The sequence below is a fragment of the Mirounga leonina genome, unplaced genomic scaffold (assembly GCF_011800145.1).
Source record: "Mirounga leonina isolate KUSES-001 unplaced genomic scaffold, KU_Mleo_1.0 Mir_175, whole genome shotgun sequence".
In the NCBI taxonomy this organism is placed as follows: Eukaryota; Metazoa; Chordata; class Mammalia; order Carnivora; family Phocidae; genus Mirounga; species Mirounga leonina.
Genome location: NW_023270453.1, coordinates 29,669,333 through 29,692,811, shown reverse-complemented (window position 1 = coordinate 29,692,811; position 23,479 = coordinate 29,669,333). Strand labels below are relative to the sequence as shown.

General features: G+C 51.1%; 1 protein-coding gene across 1 annotated transcript in view; it reads left to right on the top strand.

The window, feature by feature from the left end:
- TEKT5 (tektin 5) overlaps nt 1–21,801 on the top strand; it is a 35,808-nt gene extending 14,007 nt beyond the window's left edge. Inside the window, exons 6-7 of the mRNA XM_035022434.1 lie at nt 19,176–19,330; nt 21,570–21,801. Of these exons, the coding sequence (XP_034878325.1) occupies nt 19,176–19,330; nt 21,570–21,786 (372 nt within the window). The 3' untranslated portion in view covers nt 21,787–21,801. The remainder of the gene's footprint in view (nt 1–19,175; nt 19,331–21,569) is intronic.
- The last annotated feature ends 1,678 nt before the right edge of the window (nt 21,802–23,479 follow it).

The window sequence follows — 23,479 nt, the reverse complement described above, 5'->3', positions numbered from 1 at the left end:
CTCAGCAATGGGCCGGATGTGGCCCACCGGTTGCAGTTTGCTGATTTTGCTGACTACAAATGCAGTTTTATGTAGTTTATCATCACTCCTTCCACCCCATAGCATGTGGTTAGAAGCATGGATGGAGCGTGGCTGCCTGGCTGTGAATCCTGGCTCCACCATCTCTGCAACCCGGGACAGTTTCCTTAACCTCTCTGTGCCTGAGTTTCCTCATCTGTAGAATGGGGATAATAATGGTTCTGACCTCAAGGCTGCCAGAAGGATTATCTGAGTCAATGTAGGGAAACCAACTGAACCACAGTGTTTTGTCCACAGTAAGCACTGTGTTGGTGGCTGTGATTTAATATATTTAGTTGGTTTACTTGTCCATGTCTCTCCAGGACATCAATCCTGATCCAGCTATGTAGCCCCCTGCTTCATGTACCACCTGGCACATAGTAGAAACCCCTTAAATCTTTGTTCGATGATTGAGAGGAACCTACAAGGTTGAGTTGCCTGTTGATATTTTTTAAAGAATGATCCATGAATGAGTTAATGCTTTTAATTTCAAGCCTTTTTTTCTTTCTTTTCCTTCCTTCCTTCTGGGAAAAAAATGTCCTATTATTGCCATTAAATAAACATAGCAAAAAATGTACCATTGTCTTAGTCGTTCAGGCTAGGTAGCTTATAAACAACAGACATTCATCTCTCACAAGTCTCAGTATCAGGATCAAGCCATGGGCACATTCGGTGTTCGGGGGCAGCTCACTTCTTGGTCCACAGACATCGTTTTCTTTTCTTTCTTTTTTTTTTTATTCTCATGTTAATCCCCATACATTACATCATTAGTTTTAGATGAAGCGTTCCATGATTCATTGTTTGTGCATAACACCCAGTGCTCCATGCAGAATGTGCCCTCCGCAATACCCACCACCAGGCTAACCCATCCTCCCACCCCCCTCCCCTCTAGAACCCTCAGTTTGTTTTTCAGAGTCCATCGTCTCTCATGGTTCGTCTACCCCTCCGATTTCCCCCCCCTTCATTCTTCCCCTCCTGCTATCTTCTTCTTCTTCTTTTCTTTTTTCTTAACATATATTGCATTATTTGTTTCAGAGGTACAGATCTGAGATTCAACACAGACATCGTATTCTTGCTGTGTCCTCACATGGCTCTCCGAGGTCTCTCTTATCACGGCACCAATCTCATTCATGAGCCTATTGGTGACCTAATCACCCCTCCAAGACCCCACCTCCTTTTACTGTCACAGTGGGGATTAGGTTTTGACACGAATTTGGGGAGACACCTTCCGTCCATAGCAACCACTGTGAAGTGTATAGTTCACTGATGTAAGGTACCTTCACACTGTTCTGCAACCATCACCACCACCTGTCTCCAGAACGTTTTCCCTTCTTCCCAAGCTGAAAAGAACGCCTGTGTTGAATTAACTCCGTGCCCATTAAACCACTCCCCAGTCCCCTGTCCCCCTGGCAGCCACCACCCTCCTTTCTGTCTCTTATGAACTGACCAGTGCAGGTCACACTTCCACATGAGTGGAATCATACACTATTTGTCCTTTTGTGACAGGCTGATTTCACCGAGCAGATCGTGTCGGAATGGCCTTCCTTTGCAAGGCTGGACAGTATCGCATCGGGCATGTGAACCGTGTATCCATTCCTCCTTGGGGGGACACTGGGGTGGCTTTTTGGTTATTGTGCAAACATTTTCTCTCTCTTTTTTAAAGATTTTATTTATTTGTGGGGGCTGTCGCGCACAAGCAGGGGCGGGGGCAGAGGGAGAAGGAGAAGCAGACTCTCCGCTGAGTGTGGAGCAGATACGGGGCTCCATCCCAGGACCCTGAGATCATGACCTGAGCTGCAGTCAGACGCTTAACCGACTGAGCCACCTGGGTGCCCCAAAGGAAGATCAAGCATTTTCTCTTGATGAGGCTTTTCATATTGTGGGTCAAATACAGAGCCTTGTCATGTTTCATGGCATGAGGTGTGAGGCCTGGAGGTGACTTGGGAAGCTCCTTTGGTGGGTGTCAGTGGCTGGTTTCTCATCCGTGAAACAGGAAATGAGACCTCTTACTTGATGATATTACTTAGAGTTGATCAGTGCATAGATTTCTGTGGCATCCTTAGCACAGTGCTTGGCGCATGGTAAACATTCAATAAAAGGTAACTCTAAGCATTCATGTTATTGTCAATGAGGAGAAAAAGGATCTTTTGGGTGGAGGTGGGGAGGAAAGCCTTTTCCCTGAATTTCTCCAGGGAAGTTTGGGATTATTACTAATAGTCTCATTCCCGCCGATGAGAGAGTTTTTGCAACCGTGTGGATTTTTATTAATGTTCATTATCTAATGACCAGCTGCTTTGCAAATAAGCCAGCACCCATTTGAAACATACCAAACCCCAGCCCGACACATTGACAACACTCCCTGAGTGAGGACTTGTCTTCTGGTTGGTGATGATCCCACGTTGTGTTTTTCTAAGACAATAAAAGGAATTGAGGGAACAAAAATAAACATATAGCAACCATTTCACCTTTCGATGATTTGCTTCAGCTGGAGGATTTGAAACGCTCCCTTTAAAATTTTAACTTAATTGTTGAGCTCAGCCTGATTCTCCTTGGCAAGAAGCATTTCTGGAGAATTCTAGGCCCCCATCTTCTCCTGGGCTGCAAAGGAAGTATTGCCCTAGTTGTCATAAGAATCCACTTGGAAAGACCAGGTCTACACAGTTTCCCATGCAGACTTTGAATCCAGCAGGGGTTTGGGGGTACATAGACAATCTTAGCTGTTCACCGTGATCCTAGGGTTCCATCCCTAAGTCCGCACCCCAAACCTTGGAACTTGGCCTGGACCTGGTCCATGCATTTCATCCTTGCGCTCTGGGGCCTAGGGTGTGTCCTGGTCATGTTGACCTCTGCTAGAAGAGAGGCTGGTGACTTCTCTGGGCTGAAGCAGTTGATGACCGGGAGCAGACTGCTGCCTTTGAGAACCGATGCCTTCTGAGAGCCGCCCCCGCCCCTCCCCGGGACTCCAGATCAGCTTAAGTGCCCACCTGTATCCAGTGACCCAGTGCCTTGTAGGGGTGGGCTCTTAATGTGGGGAAAAGGCGTGAGGGGGGGAGGTATGGGAACACTGCTATAGAACAGTGTTTATCCTGAAGTGTGGGAGCCAGGCCCTGGCAAAGGCAAGTGACAGTGGGTGTATCACAGGCAAGAAAGTGGTTCTTCCTTCAATCCTGTTTCAGTCCTTGACATGATCTCAAGGCGAAGTCCTGATCACATGCTAGAATGCCTTCTTGGCCTCTTTTAAACAGAGAGTGCCGGCCTCGGGCTAAGAACTTGGGACAGACGGCAGCGTCTAGCCAGAGTTTAAGTAATGTGGTTGTATGTGCATCTCGTTTCTGCATTTTTATGGTTGTTTGCACTTAAGGCAAATGATGCGGATTTTCCACTGATCAGAGTGATACAAAGTTTTATTTTCAAATAAATGCTTTTGAGGGTTTTTTTTTTCCCTAACAATTGAATGGATTTGCAGAAAAGGTTGTTCATTGTGGGATGCATGGTGTGAGGGGGTATGGCGGACGTGGTAAGGGTGGTCGGTGGCAGCCTGACTCTTGGGAAGCAGTAGCGAGGACCCGTGTGTGTTAGATATGATTGCGTGTGCACTAACTGCAGATAGTACCCGGGTATCGCACTGAAATGCAGATTCTGGCTGAGCAGGTCTGCTGGGCCTGAGGGTCTCTGTTTTGAACCAGTAAGGCGGGGTGCGGCGGCGGGTGGGGGGGTGGGTGGGCAACGCTGTCAGGAGGGAGTAGCCGGAGTGTGGGAGTGTGAGTGTAGGGCGAAGTTGGCTTTGACAGACATCTGGGGGAGCAGCTACCTCCTTCCCTTCTCTTCTCTCCCTCCCTCTCTCTGGCCCTCTTCCAGACTCAGACTATTGGGGGAACCAAATCCTTCCAAAGGGCAAGCCTCAGGCATCCCATCTAATCCGATTTTCCCTCACTGCATTTCGTTTCCAGGCTCCCAAGTCATCCCTCCCGCGAGGGATTGGGCCAGCTTACCCCGTCACCCAGGTCCGCCCTGCTTGTGCAGAGGCAGATGCCCCTCTGGGGTTCCTGCCGCCCCTCAGTCATGTGAGCCCTTGAGTCAAAATCACAGTTTCCCCGTCTTGGATGTGAATGTGGTTGGAGCAAACGAGGACGCCGGGAGCTGGGGGATCAGGATAAGCCAGAAGAATAGCCTCGGTCAGGCTGAGAGATAAGTCGGATTCTTGACTTCCTCTCAACAGCTCTCTCCTTGCATGTGGTGTGGGCTTTCTCTTAGTTAGAAGCAGCAAACGGAGCCAGGGGAAAGACTTCCACCCTACCTCCTGCTGTACCGTTTTCCTCTCTGGCTCTGCCTTCCAGATGCTTCCAGATGCTTCCAGTGGCTTCCAGGGGCTCCGACTTCCAGTGCTCAATCCCAAACCTTGGGGCCCACTTGGACACCCGCCTCGTTTCCCCTCCCACCCCATGTCTGTTCCAACAGCAAATCTGGTTGGTTCTACTTTCAGGATCTCACTGCTCCTCACTGCCCCTTCTGCCTCCACCCTGGCCGGACCTCCACCATCTCTTGCCTGGATTACTGCTATGGCCTCCCTGCTGCTGTGTTTGCTTTTGACAGTACCCACGGACTAGCTGGCAGCTAGTTAAGAGAGCATTTGATTTACAGAGAACCAAAGTTCAACTGCTTTAGATTCTTCAGGAAGCCTTGAGAGTTTGGCCTGAGAGTGCAGGTGACAGGCTCTCTCTGGGTAACACCCGCCAGTGTCCGTGGATCACCATCTTCACCTTGACCGGGCCTGCTCGCACCACTGCTCTCTGGAGAACTTCTCAGCAGCCCCTTACCTTTGCAAACCCAGCGCCTCACGAAATGTGTGGTGCATCGGGCATCACGTAAACGCTGGCTGGGTGGTTTAAATCCAAAGACAAACACTAGTAGTCCCATGGGCTGAACTTGGCCTGCCTATTCTTTGGCCCCTCACATTTTCCTTTGAACAGTTTTATATATCCTTGACATGTAATTAGGTGCATGTTTTTGAAGTGAACAATTTGAGAAGTTTTGACAAATATATATGTCATGAAGCCACCACCTCAATCAAGGTAGCGAACATAGCAAAGGTTTCCTTGTGCCTCTTTCTTGTCTCTTTCTCCACCCCACCCCACCCCCACCGCCCACACAACCACCAACTGCTTTGTGTCCCTATAGACGTGTTTACATTTTCTAGACTATTTTATAAAGGGAGACATACCGTATGCACTTTTTGTTTCATTTGGCTTCTTTCACTCCACGTAATTGAGAGTCCTGGTTTACTCCTTATTGTTGAGCAGTGTGTGTTATGTGGATATAGTACTGTACGTTGACACCCTTGATATGTATTGTATTCACATACCTGAATGTGTTCATCCATTCACCTGTTGAAGGACATGAGGGTTATTTCAGGTTTGGGCTGTCACCTTTAAAGCTGCTATGGACATTCCTGTCCATACGTTTATATGCACTCTCATAGAGGGTTTTTGTTTTGTTTTTTTTAAACATTTTGGCAAAAAAAATGGAGATTTCACATAAAAGTTCAGATTTCCAGAACCTCTAGAGAAATGGGTAGCTCTAGCAACTCTGAGCTCAGGTTTCTACAGGGGAACAGTGGGCAGGAGCTGAATGGGCACCACATTTCTTTGGACAGGGCCCGGGCCCTCCAGTGTGCCTTGGTCCCCACCACCCCCGTCATGGGCCACTGCACTCGTTCGCATTACTCGCCTGGGTTCCAGTAGGCTCATGCATTGGGCACGTTTTGCTCCATGCATTAGAGGAAATGCAGGAAAGCAGATGTATAAAGCAGTCAGGCATGGGAAGAGTTTAACAGAACACAGAGGGACTATGAGTTTTAACCTTGAAAGACTTTGCTTTTGCTCTGAGATGCCTTTGGGGTTTTGCTTTCCAAGTGGTCATTAACACCAGCAGAACACCCTTTCCTTGGGAGGCGGCACCAGGAAGTCACAGTGTCTGAGGGGTAGAGGGCCCAAAGCCCGTGATCTGAGCGCCCCAGTTCTACTGCCAGCCCCTCTGTTTGTCCAAGGAAGTCTGGAACCCATTGTGGACTGGGAAATGCTTTCGTGCTTTGCAAGCAGCCAGATCCCGTCCAGCACCAGTACCCACAGCCAAGCTACTGACGGCTCTTTCTAAAACTGGCCCAGCTCCGGGGAAGTGGAGCCGGCCCGCCTGCCCCTGTGGCCACGGGCAGTCTGGTGAGGGGAGAGGCGGGGGCCAGGCCTTCAACATGGCGGCAGCTTGGCGAGAAAGTTCCCTTTCCAAGTGCTCACCATCAGGCTTTCGGATAGCGTCGAGACTGGAAAGTGATGGTACTTTGCCTTTAACTTCTGTCTATCGGACAGCGAGGCATCGAGTCTCGGGCAGGCTTCGAACCCCTAAAGACAAAAGAACTTAGTGCGACTTACCTTCTTTCCCCCATTTTCTCTCTTGTTCTGGTATCCTCCATTAATGGCGAGGGAGATGGGTTTTCCACTTGTGGCAATAAAACAAAGACCCCATGTCAGACACATTTGTCAAAGGCTGAAAAGGGGAGTTGATTTGAAGAAAAATATGAAATCACTGTACAGATGGCATGTGGGTATGGCAGGGTAACTCAGGGAAAGCCTCAGGGTGGCACGCAGTAGGTAGGTCTCTGCCTGATACTCACCTTTGCACTAGGAGGAATCAAACGCTCGCCTGTGTCACGGGCGCCTGGGGACACCCAGCAGGAGGGGCCCACGAGAGCTCGGGTATGGGTGGTTCTGAGGGCGGAGGGGTGGGGGGATGGACTGTGCCACCAATCATCTGTCCGTAGTGACACCGAACAAATGGGAGAGGAACTGTTGGAATCGGGAAGAGCGAGCCGCAGTCCAGAGCTGGGAAGGTAGCCAACAAATGCAGGAAGTTGGAGGGACCAGACAGGAGAGGGGGGAGGGAAGGGGAGAGAACCAGCAAGGCTCAGCTCGGGGTGGGCCATACAAGTGAGGCTGTCTCGGGCTCACTTTGGGGCCACTACCAATACTCCAGGAAGCTCTTCCTTCTCTCCTCCCATCCACGAGCTTCAGCTGGTGTCAGCCAATCATATGCTTTGACTAGAAGCCTAGAGTGGGGCAATCGCTAGGATTGGTTGCAGCTGAGACAGGAAGCCTATAAGATGCCACCTGGCGGAGGCAGAGAGTTGTCTTGGCCTCAACCTGGGTCCCAGTGGTTTCCTAGTCTCTTCCAGGTTGTGGCTCGTCCACTTCTGGGTCCTTGACTGTTTGCCCGCTTGGGACCCCCAGCTTCGTGTCCACTCCCAGCCGTTGCATCTACTCGCCTTGGCCCGGTCCAGATTCCCCTGGCATCTCCACGTTCTTCGTCCCCCATGTGTGAGCCCCACTGTGCAGGGCAGATGGTTGCGTTCAATTCTGGCCCTAGCACTTCCTGGCTTAGTGGCCAAGGCCAGCTTGCTTCACCTCTGTGTGCCTTGGTTTTCCCCCTCCGCAGAATGGGAGCAGTAATAGTTGGCAGATTTTTGTGAGAATAACAACAGCTGAATTGGCCACTGTGTTGGTGCTCCATGAATATCAGCTGGAAAGATGTAAAAAGCCATGGTCTCATCTCCGATCTGGAGGGAGGAGCCAGCAAGGTGGTGCAAAGAACAGGGCGTCTGGAGTCAGAAGACCAGGGATGAATGTTGGTAGAGTTAAGGAATCTTGGGAAAGTACCTAGCTCCTCTGAATCTCCGTGTCTTAATGTATAAGGCAGGAGTAATCCTGCCGGCTGTGAGATCAGAGGGGAAGGTGCAGGTGAGCGGTTCTGGAGCTTGGCTGCACACTGGGATCATCCAGATGCCTGGGTCTTGCCTCTAGGGATTCTGATTTATGGTGGTTGGGGTGTGGCCTGGGTATCCAACCATTTAAACTCCCTGATCCAAGAGGTTCCGAGTTCAGTGTTTCTCAGAGTGTGGTCCTTGGACCAACAGCATCAGCATCACTGAGTACCATGTTTGAAATGCAAATTCTTGGGCTCCATTCCAGCCCTTCTGAATCAGAAACTCTGGGGGCCCATCCATCTGCGTTTTAACATGTCCTCCAGGTGTGTCTCCCAGGTGTAGACATGCAACAAATGTTTAATCCCGTCCCTCCCTCCCTGAAACAGATACTCAGCACATCTTATTTACTAGACTCTGATTTAGGTGCTGAGGATACAACATGAACGAGACAAGATCTCTGCCCTCAAGGGGGCTTACATTCTAATGGGGGAGACTGGTTTTAAAAAATAAACACAATTAAAAATTGTGATACATGTTAAGGAGACGCTCGAAGAGCTGAGCTTGGGTTACCGTGGATTTCCACACTCGCACAAGTGTCCTCTCTAGCAGGCCGCCTCCACCAGTTTCTAAACCCCTCCAGGATTTGCAGGACCCCTGACATCAGACGGCCTCTCAGCAGCTGGGGCTTGCATTGGCTTGGCATTGTCTGAAGGCAGCTGGTCACCTCTGGACAGCAACGACCCGGAGCCGGGCTTAGTCAACATCTATCCTCTTCCTCACCTGCAGCGAATTTCCTCCCCGGTGGCATTTGCCAGTGTCTGGAGATGTCTTGGTCGTCACAATTGGGAGGGCGGTGAGCTGCTAACAGATAATGGGTAGAACTCAGGGCCTGCTGCTAAACACTCCACAAGGCACAGAGCAGCCCCCACAACAAACAAGTCTCTGTTTCCAAGTGTCAAGGTGCCCAGTTTGGGACACCATGCTCTGGAGCTTTCACGACCTGAGTTTCTGGTGAGGTCGCTCCGGAGCACTCCTGTCCTCTCTCTCCTTGCTTCTGAGCTTGGCTGCACTTGAAAACCTTCCACCATTTGACCAGCAAAAGGATTCCAAGCTGCCTTCTCCCTTCCTGAGCTGAGAAAGCTGCCCTTGAGCCAGGCACCTCCTTGGAAACCTCTTGGCTTCACGCAATTTGGAAAACAATGAATTCGCAAGGTTGCACAAAGCACCCACAAGCCTAAGGCTGGCTAGAACTGCTAAAGCCATTCTTTCCCTCCACATCAAAAATTATTTCCTGGCCTCAGATGCTTTCTCTGCTGTCACAAGACAAGACGCAGGCAGATAGTTTTACATGGCAAACAACCCCGCCAGACCCATCCCCCCTTTCAAAGCCTCTGGGTGGATTTCTGTTCCAGCTAGGAATATTGGCGCACTTTTCCGCTGAGCCGCGAGGTTGGTTTCGGCCAATACTGTCCTGGAACTGCCTTTCACACCTCACACATGGCCAGAGCCCATTTCCAGTGTGGACCTAGCCCTTTCCCCACACAGGGGGCTGGGGTGGGTGGGTGGGGTTGGCCCTCAGCGTCTCCCCTGAGAGGGCTGAGGGTGGCTGATCTCAGTCTGGGTCAGAAGGAGAAAGAAAAGATTCAACCTAAAGACTAAACTTGCTGTGAGCAGCTAGGGTTCCCAGTGCTCTTCTGTGTTCCTCTTTCCCTCCTGCAGCCTTCTAGGAGGTTCCTCCTGATTTTAGGGGCTGGGCAGGCTGAGGTCTGTGAAATTTTGCCTCTCCCCACTTGGCATGCTCTCATTCATTACCAGCGCTCCGCATTTTGCCTTTTGATACCCCTGTGATCTTGATCCTTCCGTGTCTCTCCATCCCGCCTTGCTGTGGGTCCTCTTGCCTCTCCATTGCTCCCTGCCCTCCTGCTTCCACCTTCGTCCCCACTGTCCGCCCCCCAAACGGCAGCCAGAGAGATCTGCCTCAAACTACAAATCCCAGCCTGTCCTCCCGCCTTAAACCTTTAATGTGCGGGCGCCTGGGTGGCTCAGTTGGTTAAGCGACTGCCTTCGGCTCAGGTCATGGTCCTGGAGTCCCGGAATCGAGTCCCGCATCGGGCTCCCTGCTCGGCAGGGAGTCTGCTTCTCCCTCTGACCCTCCCCCCTCTCTTGTGCTCTCTCTCATTCTCTCTCTCTCAAATAATAAATAAAAAAATCTTAAAAAAAAAAAAAAACCTTTAATGTGCAAGTGATCACCTGAGGGTTTTGTTAAATTGCAGATTCCCTTGGTAGGTCTGGGGCAGGACCTGAGACTCTGCATTTCTTTTTTTTTTTTAAAGATTTTATTTATTTATTCATGAGAGATAGAGAGAGAGAGAGAGGCAGAGGCAGAGGGAGAAGCAGGCTCCCCGCGGAGCAGGGAGCCCGATGCGGGACTCGATCCCAGGACCCTGGGATCATGACCTGAGCCGAAGGCAGACGCTTAACCGACTGAGCCACCCAGGTGCCCCAAGAGACTCTGCATTTCTAATAAGTGCTCAGGGTCCGCGTTGGTAAGGAATGGGAGCATGCCAAGGCCCACAGCCTGCACTTGGAGTAGGAAGGTAGCAGAGAAATTATTCTCTGAATGCAGGAAATTCCGAGGAGCGGCAGCCTTGCATGACGTGGGCTGCTTAGGGTAAATCAGGACTTGACGGTGATGGGCTACAGCAGGGGTCTCCAACTTCTGGCCCCAGGGCCAACTCTGCCCCCTCTCGGCCTGCTTTTGTACATAAAGTTTTACTGAAACGCAGGATCCCTCCCCCACCTCTATGCATTTACATATTAACTGTGGCTGCTTTTGCACTAAAGTGCCTGAGTAGTTGTGACAGTGACCAGATGGCTCAGAAAGCCTGAAATATCTACCACACAGACCTTTACAGAAAAATCTGTCCACTGTCTGGAGCATCTTCAAGAGGCCCCGGAAGGCCATGTACCGGGACTCTCTGACATCTGGAGGGGGTTGACTTGAAGACTTAAACACAAACACACACACACACCAGAGACATCCCTGCGGCTAACAGGTCTCAGGCTGGGTCCCAGGGAAGTGGCCCTGGGCGCGCGGGGAGACTGATGATGGTTTGGGGTGTAGAACACATCGCCTGGTCTGGGAGACTGTGCAGCACCTTGGCCAGCGAGGGAGCATGGCCCTGGTCCCCATGTAAGGAAATCGCCCATGCGGCCCAGGGCTCTGAGTGGGGGTGTGGGTTCCACAGCTGGTTTGTGTTAGGGTTTGGAAGGGAACTTGGGTCTCCTGACTTCCCACCCAGGGCTCCTACCTCCCAAGACACCCCACATGGAGGCCCCTGTGGCTGTGCATCTGCTTGGAGGGGGGTTGGTTAACAAAAAGAAGCTTGGGTTAGGGGGGTGGCTGGGAAGATGTGGGCCGCCATCTGCCTGGGGCTGGCTCCCTCTCTGAGCCACATTCCAGAGGCTGGGAAAGAGGACATTCCTCCTCCCTTGCACAGGCTGCCCTGACCCCTTACATCCAAAGAATTGGGTTAATGGAGGTTAAGTCTGAGCCCTGGACTGGCAGTCTGAGGGAATTTACGTTGCCTGGGAAGACAAATTCTGTCAGATGAATCTCAGTTTCCTATTGTCTTACAGTAAAAAAAAAAAAAAAAAAAAAAAGACCAATGAGCCCAAAGGAAAAAAATTAAACAGCCTGAACATTGCAGGATGGGCACTGGGGATAGAGTGGGGATGCAGGACAGTTCGGTGACATGTCCCGGGCACTGGACTAAGCACTTTACACACATGATCTCATGGAATGCTCACGACAACCTTGTGGATGCGTTATTGTTATGCTGGCTTTGCGATTGAGAACCAGTGCCCCACCCATGTCTGGCTCCGGAAAAGGGGCTACTCAGTGAAGGAGCTCCGTAGACGTTGAGAACTTGATTGCATGAGGAGCAGAGAGGCTGAGGGGCCTGTTCAAGGTCACACAGTGGGGGAGAGCTGGCGCTGGCCTTTGAACCTAGACCTGTGTGATTGCAGAGGGGCTCAGTGGCCTGAAGTGACCTGCCGCTCCCTGCCCCCCCATGCACTGCACACGGGAGGCTCAGGACTCCCTCCGACCTCATAGCCTTGACTGGCAGGCAGCCTGCAGCAGCTCCCAGAGGCCAGAGCTGGGGCCTGGGGAGCCGAGTGGAGTGGGGTGAGCCCCTCCATTGCCACCACCTCCTTCCCAACTGAGTTCCAGCTTCTGGACCGAGGCTGCTGAGGCTCCTCCCATGGGGTGACCCCCCTGGGCCAATCCCGCAGCGACCTGCCCAGCCTTGGGTGAGCCAGGCAGTGCCCTGACCCGGGAGCCTCTTTCCCCCTACTTCTTGGGCTTTGTGGGAGCAGGAACGTTAACACCCTGCGGGAAAGGGGGTGCTTCTGGGGCTCAGGGCAGCACTCGGAGCTCAGGGACAGGGGAGAGAGGAGGAGAGAAGGAGAAGAGAGAGAGATCATTCTACCTGGCCTAGGAAAGATGGGGAGGGGGCATGATGACTTTCGTGTGGCTCTTTGCAGGGTGTATTTGTAGGAGAAACGCACACACATGCTCTAGGAAGAGGAGGGCGTGGCATCTGTGCTTTTCACGTGGCTCCCAAGATGAGCATGTCTCCCAGCTCCGCGTGCCGGGCAGTGGAGGGGCTCCTCCCAGGCCTGCGCCTGGTCGCCCTGCCTCCGCTCTGTGCAGTTGGGAGTGATTACCATCCCTGTTTCACTGGAAAGGTTCAGAGAGCCTAGGACACTTGCTAAGGTCCACCAGTTGGGCTACGATTTAGATAGACTCAGGCAGGCTAGTGCCAACCTCTCTTCTCTTTTTAACCAAACACCCTGTATTAGTCTATCGTAGGGGCAAGTGTTCATTGAGCACTGACAAAAGCCCCCCACAAAGTGCCTGGCTCCCAGGAAGCACTATTCCAAGTGTTGGACGTTCATTATTATTATTATTATTACTCTATTCCGGGCATTGATTGGTGTAGGCCCTGGGGATTTGGCAGTGAGCAAAACAAAACTCCTTCCTCACTTGGAGCTTGGTTTGTGGTTGGGGGAGATGAGCAACATTAATGAGTAAAACACATAGTGTGTCAGCTGGCATAAGGACTAGAGAGAAAATAAAGCAGGGATTTGGGCAGTTGGGAGTGCTGGCCAGTTTGGGGATTGCAATTTTAAAGGAAGTGGTCAGAGAAGTCCTTCTGGGCGTTCTAGCCACAACCTGAAGGAGGTGAGAGAATGAGCCATGTGGCTGTCTGGGGATGGAGCATCCAGGCAGAGGGGACAGTGCAAAAACTTTGTGGTGGGAGTGTGTTGGGTTTGATGTGGATGTGTGGATATACCATCTCTGGAAGTAGGGGGGTGGGAGAGTGGGTGGGTGACTGCAAAGGGAGGTGGGGGTGTTTGAGACACTCATTCTGTGTGTGTATATATATATGTGCATGCATACACACATGTATGCATATAACAGGTGCCTTGAGTCCGAGGGATCCTGAGCTTGGGAGGGTATTCAGCTTGCCCAGACCTTCCCACCTTGGAAGGCTGCCTGTGTTCTGAGCTTCCTCCCTGCCTCCCTTCCTCCCTGGGGTCTGGATGCCCCCGGCCATGTTGGGGGGAGGGCAGAGTTCTGGGCTGGGGCGTTGGAATACCAGGTTTTCAAAGATGTTGGCATCAGATTCAACCCTGTGATGAGGCAGCTACTCCTTCCCCAGACTCCATTCTGAAAACCCAAGCCCGCATGCACATCTCAAAAAAACATCTTCTACCTGCTTGGTCAGTGCTGGGGATGAACTTAATCCCTTTACCTTACTTGGGGCTTCCTGCCAAGACAGCCAGCCTCGATTTACAGCACCAAGTCCCTAACTATGGTCATTAACCCGTTTCCTTCTCTTAGAGACTTTCAATGTTTGTGTGTCTGTGTATCACTTACACCAGTGGTTCTTGACCATGACTGCTCTTTTGAATTACTCAGGGGGCTCCTGAAACCTCCTGATACCCAGACCCAGGAAAACAGAACCTTGGGGGAGGGGCCCAGGCGTCCGTATTTTTAAAAACCTTCCTGGTGATTCTAACATGCAACCAAATTCAGGGCGCCTGGGTGGCTTAGTCAGTTGAGCATCCAACTCTTGATCTCAGCTCAGGTCTTGATCTCAGGGTGGAGAGTTCAAGCCCTGCATTGGGCTCCATACTGGGTGTGGAGCCTACTTAAAAAAATTTTTTTTAACATGCAGCCAAATTCAAGAAACAATACCCTTTTACTATTAGATGGTATTTTTTTCTTTAATTATCTTTCTCCCATTAAAAAAAAAAAAACAACTGAAGTTATTTTAAAAGGAAGCTTAAATCTGGTAGGGTTGTGGGAACTTTTTCCTTTTTTGACCCCAGTGAACAGAGAGGAGTTTATCATACTCCTCACTTCTTGGCACATCCTGTTTGTAAAAAACCCTTTGCTTATTTCTTGTTTCCTTCCTTTTATCCCCATCCTTCATGCTCGCTCCCTTTCTCCCGCAGACGACTTTCCCAGAGATGACCGTTCTAATTGTTGAACATGGATCTCTTGGTGGAGATGTATTCTTACTAAATGTCTATGGCTGTTGTAGGTGCGGGGATTTTTCATTTTCTCAAAAGGGATTGTGTAATACAGTTCAGTCTGTTTCTGTTTCTTTTTTTTTTTTTTTAAGATTTTATTTATTTGAGAGAGAGAATAAGAGAGAGAGAGCACATGAGAGGGGGGAGGGTCAGAGGGAGAAGCAGACTCCCTGCCGAGCAGGGAGCCCGATGCGGGACTCGATCCAGGGACTCCAGGATCATGACCTGAGCTGAAGGCAGTCGCTTAACCAACTGAGCCACCCAGGCGCCCCAGTTCAGTCTGTTTCCTTCTTTTCTCTCCCTGTATGGTTTTAAAGACCCAGCCTTGGTCCTACCTGTGCCTAATCCTCTGCCCCTAATGGCGCCCCCAAAATCCTCTGCAGTGCCCATTTGCTGTCTTTTACTCGTCCTTCTCCGTGATCAAGGGCACCCATTGCCAGCTCACTGCCCACTACTGGTCATACCGCCCTCAACATCCTTGACATGGATGCTCCTAGTGGTCTTGGGACACGACAGTATATACCCAGGAGCGGATGTACTGGGATATGTGGGTCACCCTCTTAGACTCGGGGCTCTTCTTCCAGGGGACATTGTGGAATTTGGGGTCTAGGGACCAGGCTGACCTGGAGCTTGGTGGATCAGGCTGGCCCTTGGAGGCTATGTTGGCACCAAGCAAATGCTTAGCCTCCTCCTGAGCATGAAGGTCAAGGCTGCTGTGTCTCAAGCTCCTGCCCCCGGTCAGTCCACTTGGTCTCTGCCTCCCCGCCCTTGGAGGTCGTATCATTGCACATGGGGCTCCTGGAGCTGCGCAGCCTGGCAGGACTGGGGTGGGCGGCAGGGGCTGCCCCCAAGACAGAATGAGTGTGTGTGTGTGTGCGTGTGTGTGTGTGTGTCTGGACATGAGGCTATGGGGAACAGTTTTGGCAGAATACACTCACCTGGGCAGATTTGCTTTGGTTGTGCATCATCGATCGGTCCTAGAGTGTCTAATTCTGGAAAAACCCTACTGTTCTGGAAAATCCCAAGGCAGGCCTGCTCAAGAAATGCCAACGGGAGACAGGAGGTGGTGACTTGGAGAAACAAACACCAGTCAGTCCCAGCACACGCCCCCCTCTGCCCCCCCGCAAAACACCAGACGCCAGCCCTGAGGAGACAGGAGGCGGGGGACTTCACAAGGGCCCCCACCCCTTCGCATCCTCATTTAGGCTGTGACCACCTGCCCAGCTCCCCGGCTCCCTTCTATTCCCTCTCCTGCTGTATCTGTATCTGTGAGACAGTGTAATACAGGGTTTCCCAAATCCAGTCACCCCCAGGGCCACCTTCCCAATTTTACCATATCCACGAGCCACCTGGACTAGTATTTACTTTATATTTTGATGTAACGCCAGTCCCTGAAAAATGCTTAAAAACACATTTACTTAAGATGTGTTTAAATCCCTTGTATCAATGGAGAACCAACAGCACTCGCCTTAACTGAGAGTAGTTAGAAGGAGACACGGAAGGAAAGCAGAGCAAAGCTGTTAAAATGTAGCCACAGCCTGTTGCCTGCAGAAGCTTCTGGATTCCTCCACCCCTGGCACCAACTCCTGGAAACAGTTGGCAGGCTTGGAAAATAATTGACTTCTCCCAGAATTGCTGTTCATTGCGGGGCTGTGTCCGGGTCCCTCTGCTGGGCTCACAAGGGGGCTCCCCAACAAGGGAGATGAACTTGTATCAGATGCCCCTCGCTAGGCCCCGGCCCCTGCCAACGTCTGCACACTAAAGACATCCCATAAGGTTTTGTTGTTGTTGTTGTTGTTTTAACCAAGAGAGGGTGGCAGGAACTTGAACTTCGTGATGCTGAAGAAAGTACTTGCGGTTGTGGGAAGCACTTGCAGATGCTTACTAAGAAATGTGTGTTGCACAAAGGAGCAGATGAATGAGTGAAGTCTCCGCTAGAATGTAAACTCCACCAGGACAGGATTTTTTCCATCTGCTGTGGTCACTGCTGCGTCCAATTCCTGGGCGTGCTCTGCACCTATTAGGTGCTCCGTGAACATTTGGGAAGGCAATGCAGGAATCGATGAAACTAAAATAATGAGTGGAGGAAGAAGTGATTGAGCACCTGAATGAGTGTCAGCACTATCCTTAGACTCAGGAGGCAGGTCTTTTGTCAGGTTGCAGGCCCCCAAGTTGCAAGCCCTGAGCTGGGGACCAGGGGATGAAGAGAGCAGAGAGGAGAAAGCAAGAAAGCTAAGCACAGCCTTGGAGCATGGGCTCTGAACCTCACAAGGTTCTCTTAGCAGCAGCTCCAACTGGAGGGAAGAGGAGCGTGCTGGGAGCTGCCTTCTCGGCTGGGGCAGGCCTGGCAGGTCCCACCAGCGGTCGAACCCTCAGTGGTGTCCTTCTTACCCCATCCTGCCAGTAGGCCACATGGAAGAGGGAGGGGCTGTTTTCTGCACGGGGCGATGTGATGCCAAGAAGCATTTTTCCTCTCTAGAAAGCGTAATTTTTCTTCTGTACCAGGCTGGGGTGGTGCTTCCTGAGATTTGCATATCTGGGGCAGCTCCCCACCCCCCTACACACACAAAAGGGCACGTTTCTAAGGAAAATCTCCACAACTTCTAAGAGAAATATCGCCCCCACCTCCACTGGAGTGTTTACATGGAAGCTTGTGTGCTGAGCACAGAACATTCTTATGGGATAATGTTTAACCAACATGTGGTTGGTGGTGTCACTCTGGTTCTGGGTGGCTCAGTGACGACCAGGTGAGGGGGCCAGCCTTCCTCCTCATGGGCTTTGAAGGAGGCCAAGCAGTCCCCTTGCCCCCTCCCATAACCCTACTGCCCAACTCAACCCCAGTAGGGAAAGGGCATCCTGTTGTTACCTTGAAATATCAAAATGCTCTCTCTCTAGACTTTTTTCCTAAGCTAACAGGGAAGCCTGGTTTTTTAAGCAATTTCTTGGTGCCTGTAGAGTATGGGCTCAACCCAGCTAAAATAGTCATCCCAGTACATGTTATGATTTGTGAATATTTCCTAGCTCACGAATAGACGGTTAACATGACTGCAATGTTTTGGAAGGTGGGGACTGGGTCTCATACTTGCAATCCCCACCCCATTCAGGAACCCTGGCATTTTCATGTGTAAGCAGTTATCCCTGATACCGAAATCTGAGATGGACCCAACCATATAAAGTCTAGGGCACACTATTCCCAAACCTCAGTGTGGATAAGGACCATGGGGGAGCTAGCTAAACATCTAGACCTCCAGATCTCACTGTGATTGATTGGTTCATTCATTCTATGACTGTTTATTGCGTTCCTACCATGAGTAGAGTTGGTAGATTTAGCAAATAAAAATGCAGGATGCTCAGTTAAACTTGAATTTCAGAGCAACAACAAATCATTTTTTTTAGCGTAGGTATGTCTCGTGCAGTAGCCAACACATATACTTAAAAAGTGCTTTGTTGTCGATCTGAAATTCACATTGAACCAGGTGTCTTGTGTTTTATCTGGCAGCCCTTAGGCTGTGCCAAGCACTATTCCTGGCAATGGGGATGCCGCATCGACAAAGCAAGGCCCCCAACTTCTTGGAGTGCACATGCTAGTGAGGGGGATGGACAAACAGCTAGCAGAAGGAGAGATGTTGGAAGTCAGGGTGGTAGGGTACCACGGCCAGGCTTGTCAGGAAGGGAGCACATATAACCTCACCATTGGGTCCTGCCAAGTCTGGAAAGGGTCTTAGCACAGCCCACCTACAAAGAGTCTTCTGGAAGGAGGTGGGCACCATGAAAACTGGAACTGCTCACGGTGATGGTGGCAGGGAGGGGACGGGACGTGTCAGCCACAGTGAGGCGACAGGTGCGGAGTACTCCGGATTCTGGTGTGCTTATGGTCGGCCAAGTGCAAGATCGGATTCCTTCTGGTCATGGACTGCACCAGTGTGGCCGATCTTCATTCATCCTCTTGTGCTTTCATTTTTTATTATGGAAAACTTCAAACACTCAGAAGTAGAGAGAATCCTATAAAAGACCCCCAGGGACCCAACACGAGTATCACCATTTTAGCCACTTTTTTCTCGTGATGACCTTCTTCTGATTTTAGCTTTATTTTTTATGGAAGTATAACACTCTTACAGTAAAGTGTACAACTTGATGAATTTGGACAAAGATTTTCTGCCTGTGTTTACACCTAGGGAGCCTCCACCCCTATGAAGATATAGAACATTCCCGGTCCCCCGCAGGCTCTCACCTGTCCCTTCCTGGCATCTGTACTCCCATCAACTGTAGGGCATTATATTGGGGAAAATATTTCTACACATAAGTAGAAAATTTTGAGTCTCTCTCTCTCCCCTTTTCTCCCTTTCCTTCCTTCCTTCCTTCCCTCCTTCCTTCCTTCCTAGTTTATTTGCTGACCTAGTTATGTAAATTTTGGATTACAAAGAGATCTAGAACAACCTAGATTAATTCAGATTAAAGTGGATTCAGAGATGAGCTTTTTGGATTGTTTTGGATGATTGTGTTCATCTTAAAGGCCTTTCTCCCCCTCCCTCTGTCCCTCCCACTGAACACTAATTGGCTGACTCCAGTGGATGCTGGAGATTGGAAACACAACCAGCCTCGGCACCTGCCCCTCCCCCATGTTCACAGGGTTCTCAAGGGTTGTCTTAGGAAGAGCGCAGCCCCTGTGCCATGGGGGCTCAAGGTTGGGGAAGGAGTTATTTAAGCACCCAGCCTGGAGGTGGCTGCTTCCATGACACACCCCACATGTTCCCCATAGACGCTGCAGGAGATCTTCCAGGCAGAGAATACCATCATGCTTCTGGAAAGGTCTATCATGGCCAAGGAGTGCCCACTGAAGGTGGCGCAGACGAGGCTGGAGTGTCGGACCCGGCGCCCCAATGTGGAGCTGTGCAGAGACATCCCACAGTTCAAGTGAGTGGGGGAGACCAGGACGGGGAGGGGTGGGTCTCCAGAGCTCCCAGGAAACCTGGGTCTGAAAAATGGACCGCTTCCCCCCCCCACCACCAATCAGGACATGTAGCCCCACAACTCAGCAGGACACTGGGAGGGGGTCTGGAGTTCTGGGGTCCCCTCCATAACCTCCCCCACCTTGTGCTCTGGGAGCCCTCCAGCTTTCCCCTGAAAGCTAAGGAGAGGGAGCCTCCCAGGCCAGAGACATGGCCTGTGGCCCAGGGTTGCTTCCCCGCCCCCCCGCTAGCCCAGGAGAGAGGCGTCAGCTCCCACCCCCCTTGGTCTCCATCTCCCTCTTGGAAAGTTCTCCGTGAACACTGGAAGAGTTTAATCCTGCCCATCCTGCTTTGTGAAGGGGGGGCTGCTCCTGTGGACAAAGGACCCCCTCACTGGAGAGGGGGTGGAAAGCTCATGCAGCTCCAGAGCACGGGTTTGTGAGCATGGGGTCGGGGTTTGGAATGGGATGAGGGCCAGGCAAAGGAGGAAGTGCCATCTAACATGGGAATGTGAGTGACCGGGGGCAGGCCCCTTGGTTGTGTGGGCCCTCCGTGCTGGGGGCACTGTACCAGCTCCCTTTGCTGCACAGCAAATGCCCCACGACTCAGTGGCTTGTTCTCGTCCTGAGCGAGATGTGTGGAGATGTGAAGAGAGCCAGAGAAGTAAAGAGAAGGAGGAAGAATGTTCTGAGAGAAAATGCTGGGTGGCTACAGGTGACGCAGTGTGATGTTTGCATAGACTCGTTACTGCCAGATAAGCACTCAGGAATCGGAAAAGCTGGGTGTGTGTGTTGGCAGGGAGTGGGCAGGGAAAGTGACCCCAGGCTTTGAACTTGAGGGCCTGGCTACCTGCTCCTCAGCCTGCTGCTGGCCTGGAAGCTCTTCACCCCTGGAAGTGGTGCACTGTCCAGGGTAACCACTCCAGCTGGGCTGGAAGGGGTCCAGGTCCCTGCTGAGGGCTTGGGGGAAACTCTCCCAATCCCTCCTGCACCTGTCCCCGCTTCTTAGATGCTCAGGTTGGGTTCCAGAACCCTCTGGGTCTGAGGGCTCTCTGATAACCCACCCGAGGGGACTTACCCAGAACAGGGCTTTTGGGGACCAGATTTGTCCTGGAGGACCTACTCCTCTAGGACAAGCTCCCCACCTCCTTGTCCACCAGCTGTACCCCTGAAGAGGGTAGACGGGGAGCATGGATGGGCCATGTTTGGCTCAGGAGCCCCGGGCAGTGTGCATGCATGCACGCATGTGTGTGTCTGTGTGTATCTGTGCCTGTCTGTGTGTGTGTGGGGGGGGGGGGTGCATGAGTGCGTTGGGAACTGAGCAGATAACAGGACTCAAGCCCTCTGCCTTCTCCAGCAGCTGAACTGTCCCGTCTGTGCATTACCTTCCTCACCCCCCATCCTTCCTGTACCACCTCTGGGCCTTCTTTCCTGTTTCTTCTACAGGTAACCCCTCCCCCTCAAACCCTCTCTCATGGGTCGGCTCCCATCCATGCCCATTCCTGAGGATGAACACCCATTTAAATTTACATGTAAATTAATTAACAGAAACAAATGTTAAAACTCAGCTCCTTATGTCCATGAACCACATTTCAAGCTGGTGGTCAGAGGCTGCCATATTGGACAGCACAGAACATTTCCGTGGCTGCCAAAAGTTCTGTTGGACAGCACTGAGCCAGAGCCCCAAGGAGCTAAGAGGTTCCAGGCTGCTCTCTGACTTCTCTATAGCCCGGGCCTGCCATGGGAAGCCCACCTTGATATCCAACTCAAGACCTTCCAGTAGCGTGTCCCTGGGCCTGAGGCCAGAGGTGGGACCCAGGGCACAGCCCCGCCACAGAGCTACCATCACAGCTCACATGGCATATTCGTTCCCTCGACCTGCTGTAACGGGAATTTGTTTGAGTATCTGTTTGCAGTTCTCATGGGTATATACCTAGGAGCAGAATTGCTGGGTCATATGGTAAGTCTACTTACTGAGGATCCACCAGATTGTTTCCCTAAACATCCTGTTTCTTCCTTTGTACTCATCACCCTTGGCCACTCCCCGCCCTTCTGCCTGTTCTACCTCTGTCTTCCCTGACCGCTGAGCCTCGTCTGTCTTGCTCACGGCTGTCTCCAGCACGTGGCACAGTTCCTGGCACCAAGTAGGTGCGTCTGTGCTGACCAGCTCGGTGAACTGTGCCTTCTCCTCCGCTCTTGCCGCAGGCTCATGAACGAGGTGTTCACCATCGACGACACCTTGCAGACCCTCAAGCTGAGACTGCGGGAGACGAAGGACACACTCCAGCTGCTGGTAATGACCAAGTGCCGGCTGGAGCATGAGCTGGCCATCAAGGCCAACACACTCTGCATCGACAAGGAGAAGTGCATGAGCATGCGCAAGACCTTCCCCTGCACGCCACGCCTGGTGGGGTACACCTGAGCCACCGCCGGCCCCTGGCCTCCTGCTCCTCACCGGTTCCGCGTGCAGCATAAAAATGGAAAAGGCAGAAAAACAAAATAAAGTGTCATTTTCTCCCTTTCCTCCTATCATGGAAAGAAAAACCACATTATATAAATATATATATTAAGAGCCAAAATAAACGTGCCCAAACCAAAGATCCTGGAGCTCATTCCTTGCTGCAGAACCAGCCTCCTGGCAGACCCCAGGAGGAGACAGACTGGTTTCTCAGGGATGGAGCGTTGCGAGGTTCTCGGTGTCTCCAGGAATGGAAGGGGGCACATTTTTTTGAAACCTGTTTGTCCATTTAGGAGCACAGTATAGACCACGGGATCCAAAGATTGAACGCCGGAGCTGAGAGTCCAGAGCCCAGCCGTCACCTAGGAGCTGTGTGGCCTCGGACAGGCTCCCAACCCGCGCACCCTCATCTATAAAATGAGGTCAGTCCCAGGTGGAGGCGACTGTCCCGCTGTGTGGGGCAGGAGCAAAAAGCTAGGATTTGGAGCCAGAAGTCCTGGGTTTGAATCCCAGCGTTGCCAAGGGGGGTGTTTTTGAAATTGTTATGGGAGGAAAAGGAGACAAAATTAGTTCTGTGGGTGGGACAGGAGAAGGCAGGCGAGGGTCAAGGAAAAGCTCTATGATGATGTGACATTGCTTGAAAAGATTAAACATAGAACTCCTGCATGACCCAGCAGTTGTACTCCTAGGTATATAACCAGGAGCACTGAAAACAGATATTCAAAAAAAAAAAAAAAAATACTGGTACACGGATATTCATAGCAGTGAGCTAATAAGCACAATCGCTAAAAAGGGAAAACAACCCAAATGTCCATCAATGAATGGAAAAACAAGATGTAGCCTGTCCATGCAATGGAATTTTATTCTGCGTAAAAGTAACAAACCTGCTTCAACACGGATGAGCCTTGAAGACATCACACTGAGTGAAAGAACCCAGACACAAAAGGCCACACATCGTGTGATTCCATTTATATGCAATGTCCAGAACGGGCAAATCCCTGAAACAGCAGATTGCTGGGTGCCAGGGAGAGGGGGTTGGGGAATGACGCTCAGCTAAACGCCACAGAATTGCTCGCTTTACCTGGTTGATTTTATGTCACGTGAAATTCACCTCAATTAAACAAGAGAAAGAAAAGTCCTACTGGATTTGAGTCGTGAACGATGAGGAGGTGGAGGCAGAAGAGGGTGGGCTTTTTGGTGAGAGAAAAAATAAAGGCAGGGAGCTAGGCTCCCGGATGCAGAAGGCCTTGCAGAGGCGTGTGAATCATCTTGAAATAGTTTTAACTTTTTGTCCTGAGGCTGGTGTTTCCCAGGCTTCATTATTTACATTGGTACTTCCGAGAGTTTTCTGTGCATGCACAGAGCACCCACAGACCTTGTTAAAATGCAGATTCTGAGGAGGGCTGAGGCGGAGCCTGAGGCTCTAAAGTTCTAACAAGCTCCGAGATGCTGCTTATAGTCCAGGGACCACACTGGGAGTAGGAGTAACACCTCGACTGTCCGCCATAATCAAGCACCCCCCTTCCTGTTATTCACACCATCTTTTAGATTTTTGCACTTAAAAAAAAAATCTTGGATTTATTTTAAAGGCAAATTTGTAGCATGACCGTAGACAAGTGCCCTGTGCCCAGGGTTGAAAAAAGCGAAATATTGCTAA